Source organism: Phyllostomus discolor, chromosome 1 (assembly GCF_004126475.2).
Source record: "Phyllostomus discolor isolate MPI-MPIP mPhyDis1 chromosome 1, mPhyDis1.pri.v3, whole genome shotgun sequence".
Classification (NCBI taxonomy): Eukaryota; Metazoa; Chordata; class Mammalia; order Chiroptera; family Phyllostomidae; genus Phyllostomus; species Phyllostomus discolor.
The window spans coordinates 165,409,600-165,421,956 of NC_040903.2; the positions used below are offsets into that span (position 1 = coordinate 165,409,600).

Consider the following 12,357-nt stretch of genomic DNA (forward strand, 5'->3'; position numbering starts at 1 on the left):
TAGCCCCTCAGTGATATTCCTTTCTACTGGTGATTGCTCCCGTGAGGAAGGGTTCCCATGGTTACTGCTTCTCTGTCTCTCCTACCCTTCTTTATGTGGCTCTTTCATTTGTTGTGCAGAAGCTGTTCAATCATCTCTCAGTTGTTCTTCAGGAGGAATTGTTTTATATGTAAATATATTTTTAATGTGTCTGGGACAGGATGGGTTCAGGATTTTTCTATGCCACCACCTTGGGCCTGCTTCCTGCATAATCAATTTTAATAGTATTTTACATTAAAAGAATAAATGTATTTCAGTTTGATGTGGATTCTGAACCCATACTTGGTACAGGCCTGAAGTGCCATTTTTCATGGATAAACTTTTTTTCATTTATTTCCCTAGGTAGATGGAAAGTTTTCTGGTTGTTTTCCATTCTCATAGGTAATTTTTATCTCATGAATTTTTATTGTATGAGTATGTTTACATTGTACTGACTCACTGGTTTATCCAGGTAGGTCCAGGAAAAGTTTTATCTTTATTTGTGCACAGATTTTGTGGTATGGACTTACTATTTAAGTTCTGTGAAAAATGATGATATTTACCTCTACTTTCAAGTGTTGTATCTCTAACCCCTAGCACTTAACGGACATGATTAATGTTTGCTGAATGAATGAATGAATGAATGAATTTTTTCAATACCTCTGTGATCATTTTTTGGCTTTTGTTTCATTCATTATTAGTTTTCAGTTGCCACTTCATTGTAGTGATTGGGGAATTACATTTGCTTTTCTTTATGAGCTTGGATGTGTTTTTAAGTTTTGTTACCTGGCATTTGTGCATGTCTATGGAATTGTGGTATAGGTGAGCCATAATTCAGAATACTTTATATCCTCTTATCCTGCTTTATTACCCAGATGACTGGCCTGGATTTTAAAACTATGAAATAAAATTCTGACTGTTACATGTCGCTGTGTTGCTTGAAAACAGTTGTGATTCCACACTGCAATGTGGTGTATTTAAGTTCCTTAATAGATTATATAGAGATTTGAATGCTATGAACCCTATTCATCTCCCTTCCATGTCTTAAAATTCTTTACTAGCTCACTTCCATGTTTCCGTTCCTAACACTCTATGTTCTTTCAAGCTTCAATGCTTATACAAATTCCTTTCCCTCTGCCAAGAATGCTTTCATTTATCTGACAAACACCTACTCATAAATCATCTTTCCCATGAATGTTCCTCAAAACCAACATCCTTTCTGGCTGCAGAATTAGGAAATCTTTTCTCTGTGCTCCCATATCACCATGCTCATATCTTTCATGTATTCATATCATATTATGTTGTCATTGTGACTCGTTTTTTCGATTTACCCTCTGCCTATAAGTGAACAAGAAAGTGAGTGAAATATGAGTTACATTAGCCTTAACCTCTCATTCAGCACCCTCCAGTTGCATCCATAATCATGACTAGGAGGTGAGCAATGTCAAAGTGCTTTCTCTGCCTGGCAGCATGTAGCAAAGATTGATACCTCTCAAGACAGTTCAGATGATTCAATATAAGAACAGATAAAGGGCTTTGCACATAGTACATAATCTCTAAAGAGTAATAGCAAATCAATGACCCTCTAATTACATTATAAGCTTTGAACTATTTTCAGCTCCCATCTCCTGACTTTTAGGTATGCTATACAAGCTTTACATGTCATGTGTATTATTATACAGTGGTAAATAAACCAGACCTATCTCCAAAGCAGTCAGTGAACAATGTTATCCCCTGTGTGAGATTTATGTTACCATTGAAGGACATTAGAGAAAAGTGTTTAAGAAAATTGCTAAACTACATAAGAATATAGAACTCATATTGTTTACAAACTTTGAGATTCCTCCATCCAAATTTCCTTCAAAAGGTACGTTTAAGGGTAAAAATCAAAAGAAGAAATGTAATTTTTACTTTTATGTTACAAAATTGTGAACTATCTCAAATTTAGGCATTAGGTATTACTTTAAAATTATTTTTGCAGTAATTAGTAAATATTCCTTGGTAGAGTGATATTATAAATACAGAATCATAGCATTTAGAGCTAGGAGCTTTAGATACATGCTGATCAAATCTTCTTATTTCGCTTTATATGAGGGAGAACAGGACTAAGGATGTTACATGCTTCCCTGAATCACATTTAAATTTCCTTCTCATGGATGCTCACACAAGAAATTTGACAGCTTTAATACTCAGGAGACACATGTATATTGTGTGCATGTTTGTAAGTCTAGGGTTTTAGCTTTCTAGGCTCTTGTGCAACATGGTTGAATAGTGATGTTCACCTCCTAAATACTTTCTAAATACAAAAAAAATTTAATAACCAGTTTTGAGACATTGAAGAATTTACAGTCACTGTAACTTATCTTTAATTCTACTTATAGATGAGATTTCACTATAAAGTAGATAGATTGCCATGGTCCTACATTAATGACACTAAGTAATTGAAACTCAAAATGACCTTGTGAGATGATACAACTTCTAAAACAAAGGGGATTGGGAATAGCATTGTAGGAAGTATCCAGCATGTCATTACAGAGGTTTAACCAGAACTTGACTAAACAAAACAACTATACGTAGAATAAAAGGCAATTCATTAAGGAACAAAACCATTATGTGTGTTGGTTATATGCATGTGCCATGTATAAAATATGTATATATATATATATATATATATATATATATATATATAATATGTGTGTAAAATAAAAATGTTTATTTTTAGATAGTATTTTAAGGCCATTTATTTTAATGTTTGCAAATTATTGCATGAAGGTCATAGAACATAATTTTCAACCCATACTTTTATACTAATTTATGTATATCTTTTTTCAATTTTTCATTTTAAATTATGAAACAATACAGATCTTTACATATTGATTTATTTTTGGTACTTAAAATTATATTTGTTTTCTAGCCCTCACGTGTGTGGCTCAGTTGGTTGGACATCATCCTGCAAAATGAAAGATCATGGGTTCAATTCCCGGCTGGGGCACATGCCTGGGTTGAAGGTTTGGTCCTCAATCAGGGTGCATACAAGAGGCAACTGATCAATGTTTCTCTCGCACATCGATGTGTTTCTTCCTCTCTTCCCCCTCTCTACAAATAAATAAATAAAATCTTGTAAAAATTGTATTAGTTTTCCAGGGCTGATATAACAAAGTACCACAAATTGAATGACCTTGAACACGAGAAATTTATTGTCTAACAGTTCTGGAGCCTAGACATCTGAGATCAAGGCATGTCAACAGTGCAATGCTCTCTCTGAGAATGTTAGGGAAGGAGCTGTTCAGGCCTTTCTCTTAGCTTCTGGTAGATAGTTCCTTGGCTTTATGTAATATTCTTCTTGTGTGTACATCTGTCTGCAATTTTCTCCTTTTTATAAGGATATCTGTCATAATGGATTGGGGATCACCCTACTCCAGTAAGATTTCATCCTAACTAATTATCTGCAACAACTCTATTTCCAAGGAAAGCCACATTCAGAGGTACAGTGGGTTAGGCCTTCAACATATATATTTTGGGGGACACAATCCAATTTATAACAAAAATAATTTATTTTGTATCAACTTCTAAAAAAGGAATTTCCTCATGAAAACAATTGCTAGACCTCACTAAATGTTTCTGACTATTTTATTATTTTCTTTGTCATCAACCACATATCACAGTGTCTGATTCGTGACATCATCAACAGCCTCAGGAATTATTGTAATATTAAAATATTATCCTATCTTTGCTAATTTTATAATCATGATTAATATAGTTTTAATAAATTGAATCACTTTTCATGCTTATATTTAACATTGTTGCATTCTAACTTGTGAATTATCTAGTCACATTCTTGAGCATTTATTTATTGGGGTATTAAGGTCACTTTAAAAAAAAGTACTTATTTTTCAGAGAGAGGGGGAGGAAAGGAGAAAGATAGAGAAACATCAATTGGTTGCCTCCTGCACACCTCCAACTGGGGATCTGGCCTGCAACACAGGCATGTACTCTGACCAGGAATTGAACCAGTGACACTATAGTTCACAGGCCAGTGCTCTCAGCCCACTGAACCAGAGCAGCCAGGGCTTAGGGTCATTTTTTATAGATGTGTAAGTTCTTTTTATGTACTGAACATATTAGCAAATTTATTTTATTTTTATTGTTTTTATATACAGAAGTACTAAATAGACATAAATTTACCAGACTTTTCTTTGGTATCTTTTTTTTACTGCTGTTTCAACATATCTTCTCATCCCATAGAGTTAATATTCTCTCCTACTTTTATTTGCCTTTTTTACTTTATTTTATATTTAACTATTTAATACATCTGAAACTTCATGAAATAGGTATGAGATAAAGGTACAAATGGCTATTACAGACACTGAACGATGGTCTAAGCATCTTTTATTGAATAGTGCTTCTTTTTGTCTGTAGTAACATATGTCCTTTCTTATTCATTGAATTCTTTTTTTTTTCCTTTTTTACAAATTGTTTTTCAAGTACAGTTGTCTCCATTTCCCTTCTCCACTCCCCCATGCCACACCCATCCCTGCCTCCCACCCTTGATCCTACCCACTTTGGCTTTGTCCATATGTCCTTTATACATGTTCCCTCCATGACCCTCCCCCTATTTTTCCCATTATCTCCTACCCCCTCCCCTTTGGTTACCATCAGTCTATTCTTTATTTCAATGTCTCTGTTTATGTTTTGCTTGCTTATTTGTTTTGTTGATCAAGTTCCACTTATAGGTGAGATCATATGGTACTTGTCTTTTACCGCCTGGCTTATTTCACTTAGCATAATGCTCTCCAGATCCATCCATGCTGTTGCAAAGGGTAGGAGCTCCTTCTTTTTTTCTACTGTGTTGTATTCCATTGTGTAAATGTATAGGGTTTATTACTTAGCTATATTTTATGTTTTCTTGAGCTTTTAATCTATTATTTTCCCAGGTCTATATAGTTTTAGCTTTTATGGATTTTTTACATATTGTATACATTGTCCTCATATTTATAACTTTAAAATGTCTTAGATGTTTTTATTAATTCGGTTACACTTGAAATTAGAGTAATTTCAAGTTACAACTTGTCATTATGATTTTAACTTTTAAATCTATAAATCCATTAGAAAACATTTCATCCTTCCTATACAGAAAGGATGAAATGTTTACTTGGTTCAGATTTTTAGATACACATAAGTTGATGTAGCTTATTTAACGTTGTTCATTCAATATTCAGCAAACATTTGTAGGCTATCTATATTTCAGAAATGTGGTAGATGTTAAGAAAATGTGGTCAATATTACCAAGGATCTTGTATTTAGGAGGACTGTGGTAAGAAAACTGGCAGAGGGTGAGAATTATCCAAGCGGAATGGACACGTGTGCAGGGGTGTCAAACACGTTTCACTGGGGGCTACAACAGCTTTGCAGTTGCCTTCAAAGGGCTGAATGTAATTTCAACTCCTTAACAGTTAAGGAATAGTTACATTTATACAGTCTTAAAATCATTTTAGCCCTTTGATGGCCCCCCATGAAATTATAATGGCCCCCCTGGTGTATGGTGTTTGTATACAAAGGCCACAGACCCCTGGAAAGTGACCAGTTTCCAGGAGAGGGGTTATGCTTCAACTGTGTTGGGGCCCTGACAGGCAATTAACCAGATGAAAAATGGGAGCATTTGTTTTAGCAAAGGAAACTGGAGGTGGAAAGGCCACAGGTATCAAAGAGTATGGCAAAGAGATGAAAGGGCAAGAATTTAACTGAGTCTAAAGGAAGATGTGAATGAGGCACAATGGGCCATGAGGCAGCAGTGCACACATATTGATTTTTTTCTCACGTGGGCATTGGGTGACATCGCTGTGTTTTCAAAAGGGAAGGGATATAATTGTAGCTGTATTTTAGATGGTTCCAAGGGGGAAATTATTGAGGGCAGACAAGAAAAGAAGGGAAATAAACAAAAAGGGGTTTTTGGTAATAAAAACATGTTCAATGAATGAATGAAACTTTGAATGAGTCATTGAATGAAAGAACTGAAATGTGTGATTAGATTTAGCAGCTGAAAAATAACTAATGACTTTGTTAGGATTACCTTTATTTAGTGGGATGGTTGATACAGAAGCCACTCTCAGTGGGAAATGTTAGGTATTGAATATTTGAAGTCAGATTTCACATCATTGCTTTGCAAGCCAATTGTTGCTAGTATGTTGGAAATAACTTACTAATATTGTTATTACTTCATTTATGTATTGGGTGTATATATATGTGTGTGTGTGTATATATACACTTTGACATCACTATTGGTAACTATTTGATAACTATTGATATTGATATTGATATCAACTTTGATAGCTATTTCATTAACCCTAATAGTTGACTAGGGTTTTTGTTTGTTTGTTTTCTGGGTTTAAAATTATAATTCCTGAAAATGATGACATTATATCCTGTCTTCTAGCACTTGTATTATTTTTTTATTCTATTTCATGTTTTAATATATTGGTCAGAATGTCCAAAAATAAATTAATGGTAGTAAGTATTTTTGTTTTGTTCCTAATAATGGGATGCCCTAATATTTCACACTTAAGTTAAAGACTCTGAAAGTAAGATTTTTAAACATATTAATCTTAGGGAAGACTCATTTCAATAATATTCTTTAAAAATTAGAAAGTTTTGAAATTTCATCAAAAACATGAAATTTTCATCAAAAAATGATTTTCCAAGATCTGTTGAAATGCAGATATGTATTTTTTGACCAGTTAATATGTCATATAAAATTAGTTACTCCATGATTTTAAATCATGCTTGGAGTGAAATATATATGGGCATGATAATTATTTTTCTGGTACAATTATACATTATATTTTGGGTATTTTAAAATATTTATGGCCATAAATAAGAGTGGTCTTTTATTACTTTATATTGTGCTTTACCTCATTGTATATTCAAAGACATAACCCTGAGATATTATAAGATCTCTAAAATATTATAGAAAAATATTTAGTTACAGTAATTAATCTTTACTTAATGATTCAAGAAAACAAATACATTTCAGATTTTCATCAACAGAAGTCATTATTGAGCTACATGACCTTGGGCAAATATTTATCTCTCTGCAGCTCATCTGTACAAGTGAGGGGTTTGGACTCTATGAACCTAAGGTCACTCTAACTCTAGCTTTCTTTCAACTTGTATTCTTAGAGAAGTAGCTTCAGCTGTAACACATAAGCAAAGCTGAATTAATAAGTTTAAAAGCAATAATAATATGCAAGGTGGAAATGGACCATGCCATGATGACCCTGGCAGATTTGGATTTGAGTTCTAAAAAATAAAATGTATCAGTCCATTGTTCTTCTACTTGGGCCCTTGAGAAGCTGAAACTGAAAAATGTGGACCCTGTGATTTATCTGAAATTGCACTGGAGAACTGTGGACCAGCCACCCCTCTCTGTTCTATTTGTTTCAATGTTCTCACCTGAAACATTGGCCCTAAAGGGCAGCACATGGGGATCAGGAGCCCTGGATTTGTGTTCCACGTCTGCCATTTACTAGCTTGGTGATCTTAATCAAGTCACTTAACCCCTTCAGGCATTAGTTTTCTCATTTACAAAATGGAGTATATTTAATTACTCTTTTTACTCTTAAATTCTATGATAGGAGAAGCCATGAATAAATAATCCCTTAATAAAACATCCTCAATGTATGTAGTTGTCTGAGGTTTACTTTTACATACATTGATTTAGAGGAAAACAGGAAAAATATTAGTGAGCTTACTGCAGTTAGGTATAGAATTTGGGAGTTCGCCCAATGTGCTTAGTAAGTGGCAGAGCCTCAGCTGGAGCCTAGGACTTCTGATTCTTCAACTGTGTTCTTTTCTTTGTACAACACATTGTCTTTCATTAAATCCTGTGATCACCCTTTGTTTGATACTTTTCAAGCATTCTGGCACATTTTTCAACTCCTTAAATTATGAGGACCTATTATCTCTCTTCCCTTGGAGTCCAACTTTGAAATTCGGTTCATTTATGATTTTAAATAATGTAACATAGTAACACTTCGGTCTTGTGTATGTTTAAATAAATGATTTCTTGAAAAGTACTCCATCTAACATTTATCCCTTCTTTTCCTGATTCTCTTTCAGATAGCAGTTCTGTGGATGAAAAGGTTTTAAATCATACTTTTTCTTCCCTCCTGAGGGATCTTGTCTTTTGTACATGTTTGTTTGTGACATATTAGACCTATTTTGGTTCCTCTGTTTTAGCTGTGAAATATGCATGTTATGCCAGCTTTCCATTCTTTGGTTGTCCTTTAAGTGTGCCCCCGATTTGTTGCATTTATAAAGAGGTCACACCTTGCCAGCTGCGCTTATTTTAGCTTACACTTGCCTACCTAGGGGTCTGCTACGGTCAAACTCAGCATCTGTTTTTAAGTCTGGCTAATCATGATCTCCTTGACTGATTCATGATCTTCACTGCACATAATAAGTTTTAAGGGCCAATGGTATTTGGAATATGATATATTTCTCTGGACTCTGCCAGTGCTTTTGTTTAAATGCTGACAGCTAATTTGAAAACCTCCACTCACAAAAACACAGTAGCTTTGACTTGGAGCTGACCCTGCTTAGCATCTGTCATACTAGGTGTTACGTGTCTAGTGCAGTTGACCCCTGCCCCCAACTCCCCTGTACACAGCTATGGTTGCTAAAAGTCTGTTTGTTTTCTTTTGTTTTGTTTTTCTCATGTTTTATTTAAGGCTCGAATAGTAAGTGGCAATGATGTGGATGTTTCCAAATTCTCTGCACTCCAGGCATTTGGTGGGTAAGTACATTCATAACCTTCCTAATTTATTCCCTTCATTAGTGGTATGTACTTTTCTGTGCTCTCAACATCTGTATTTTGGATGTAGGATGTGGCCTGATGGTCTAATGAGATAGCCTCACTGTTGATTTCTTTTTTCACAACAAAGTAGCCCCTATAGTGTTTTAAAAAATACCTATAGATGTATACATGTGTATTTATGGATACATGCATCTATATGCAAAGAAGTCAAAACCACCTGACCAGATTAGCTGTTAACATTATCATTGCATACATAAATACAAACATGTAATTTTATATAAATGAGTTCATATTAATAGAGTCAATACTATCTTTTGATCTACTTGTTTGTTCTTGATGATATGTGTATGAACATTTTTCTATGTCACTGAATTAATGAATGTAATCTCCAGTATCATTTATTTCCACTATCATTTTTCATAGTGGCACTTAATGGGTGGATAAAAGTATTTAAACTTTACTCACAAAATAATGTATGAATTATCTTCTTTATGTAAAGTACTCAAGCAAAAAGCAAAAGATTGCCTTTAATGCTCATAATTACACATCAGTATCAGTTTGACATGTGTGTTCCTAGACTTTTTTCTATGTGTTTGCATACATATCTATGTTCACAGAAAAATAGTTTTATGTTGTATGTCTCTGTCCATTTAACATAAATTAGGCCATTCTGTACGTATATAAATAAACACTAGTTTAGTGGTGACTTTGCAGCAGGCAGGGTTACGGTTATTTTATGCATGATGATATGTTTGATCCTAACAATGGCCCTGTGAGGTAAGTACTGTGTTTGACTTCCATGTTTACAAATGAGGGAACCTATGTATAAAACAATTTTTAAAACACAAATTTTCCCTTCATTCAGCTATTAAGTGACAAAATCTGTATTCAAACCCCGTTAATCCAGTTCCAGAGCCTTAGCCACTGTGCTGCACTGCACCTGCAACTCATGGTTTCCTCTCCCCTTCTTTCTCTTTTTTCCTTCTAACATGCGTTGGAGAACTTCCCACTTCATTATTGCTAAGTGATGCAAATATTTTTAAATATTTATGCAATATTTATTCATGTTTCTGTTAATTGATTTTCAAGACTATTTCTAGGTGTCATTATTTAAATGATTCTGTAGCAAACATATAACAAATTTTTAATTCGTAATGGGAGAACCAAAGCTTATGCATAGTATAGACAGACAGGCAGGCAGATTAGAGATTAGTTGTTTTATTGGTGTTGACATTTGAACACATTTGTATACAATATAAATAGAAGCAAGATTTAGATACATGTTTTAGGGAGGTTTTAGGCAAACAAATAGTTTCAGTTATGTTTTATAATACTCTCATTTTTCAAAAATGAATATATTGTTAAATATATCCACTACTTTTTTTAAATGAAATATGTAAAATTTCAAGTTTAAACCTCCTGGAAAATAACATACAGCATTTTTATTTTTATTTTTCTCAAATAAAAATAATTAAAATGTTATTATGTCTTAAATTTCTCAATATCTCTAAACACATAAATAATTTACTCACATTCCTATTGCAGTGTCATAATGATTTAAATTTAAGAAAAACAGCTTCAGTGAAAGATCACCACAGATTATCTACAGATAATTCAGGCAACAACTGGATTACTCTCTTGTCCCTACCTCACACACGCCGTCTCTTTCTTTAAGTTTACTGGAAAATAACTTGATAAAGCAAATGAAAGCTTACTTTAGGAAGTAATTACATTGAATTCCAATCTAGTTATGAAAAAATGCTGTATGTCATGATCTTGAGTTTTTGACCTTATCTTCAACTCCTCCTTGCCTGTGGTATTCATCACTCCCTAACCACTTGCTTTCCTGACTCATGTCTGAATATGGACTTTTGTAGTATAGTCAAAGCAACAGAGTTAATCAACATTCATTTTTCCTAAGGGAAAGCTGTGTAAATGCCTAGCTATAAAAGTTATGCTTGCATTTTGAGTAGATCCTTTCCACATCATATTTTCCAGAGACTGCCTATTTTAAGGACTTTCCAAGGGAGTTTGGAATTATGATGGTATGGGAAAGGGATGATAATTTTCAGTCATCAAGAGAATTTGCCATTCTCTGCATGCTTATTTCCTCTTGAAGAATCTTGAAGACACCCTTAAATAAAGCCTTCAATCACAACCTCTTTCAGGAAGATTTGATTCTTGTTTTACTTTTCCTACATATATTTTAAAATTATGTCTAATAAAATGAAATATAATCATTCTAGATATTATAACTTCTATTTTCCTGGGAAACAGAGAGTGGAGCAGATTTTCAAAATAGGGAGTCATTGCTTCTTCTTAACCATACTATCTCATTCTTCACTCCTGTACCTTCAGCACCCCTGATCAATTCAGAGCCAAACCACTTTCCCCATTCACTACCCTGTCTCAAATGTCAATGGCAGAACAGTCTGTGCACACTGAAACAAGAGGTAACCATTATACTCTTCTCCGATTTCTGCCCCTCTCTGTACATTTCTTGTACATGTTGCTGTAAAAGACATGCCAAACTTTGATCTATTTTCTCGTGTCACAATAATTTTAAATGTGCTCTGGAAAATGAATTTGGAGCTGTATAGAGAAAAGAAAATGAACAGGACAATTAAAGGGACAGAAGACTGGAAGGATGAGTGTTTCAGTGAAATTATTAAATTTAACATTTTATGTCTCTGTGATTTTACAGGAACTTGGTAACTTTTATTAAATTTGTAAGCTAAGAATCATACCAGAAGCACCCACCAAGATGATATTGGAAAAGTAGAAGAACTTTTTTTGGAGAAAACATCTCAGAGATAAAGCAGAGAGACAGTGGCAGTAAGCAAGAACTTTTGAACCATGCCATGGGTCTCACATCTGTGAAAGTGACAAGAAAAGGGAAAGGAAGGAAGGAAGGAAGGAAGGAAGGACTGGCTGTGAAAAACCTTAAACTGATAAGGTTACAAGAAAGTGTCAGACCAATGAGGAATCCCCGAAAAAAAGGTTTCCTATTAGAGGAGACCCACGTTGAACATTTTTATTAGCCCCACCATGCTCAGCTGAGGAATGTGGCCTTGGGGTTATGCTGCAGTATAGTCTATAGGTGTGCTAGCTGAAGGCTGTCACCTAGCTACACCTCTCTAAGATTTTTTTCTGAGAGATGTCTGTGTGATACATGCCCATAGCTATCAAGAATCTGAAAAGTCAATTTGATGAAAGTCACACAAATACCTTCTCCAAATATGAACCACTTTATTAATAAAAATGATGCTCCTTCCTGGTTTGATTGCATATGACATAAGATCACCCTTCCCTGGTCATTTGTTATAAAGTTTCCAAGGGTCATATGATGAGCTTTTCAAGGCCATTCACTATATGTATTTTCTCTTTTTAGTCTCAGGGTACTGGCCTTGTCTGCACCAGAACTGAGGAGAGCCTATAAAACATTGGTGGGTGTAAGGGGAAAGACAGATAGTTTCAAAGAAGAAATATTTGTCATTGTTCCCCTTCTTTTTTAGTGATTCCGATCT

General features: G+C 34.3%; 1 protein-coding gene and 1 long non-coding RNA gene across 2 annotated transcripts in view; one reads left to right on the forward strand and one right to left on the reverse strand.

The window, feature by feature from the left end:
* Window positions 1-12,357, forward strand: part of UNC13C (unc-13 homolog C) — a 469,738-nt gene that overhangs the window by 88,898 nt on the left and 368,483 nt on the right. Inside the window, 2 exon segments of the mRNA XM_028506783.2 lie at window positions 8,134-8,156; window positions 8,745-8,809. Of these exon segments, the coding sequence (XP_028362584.1) occupies window positions 8,134-8,156; window positions 8,745-8,809 (88 nt within the window).
* Window positions 1,941-11,005, reverse strand: LOC118502215. The gene is made up of 3 exons (XR_004904916.1): window positions 10,620-11,005; window positions 10,424-10,433; window positions 1,941-1,951 (listed from the first exon to the last, which is right to left on the reverse strand). It is a non-coding gene; the product is annotated as an uncharacterized LOC118502215 (long non-coding RNA).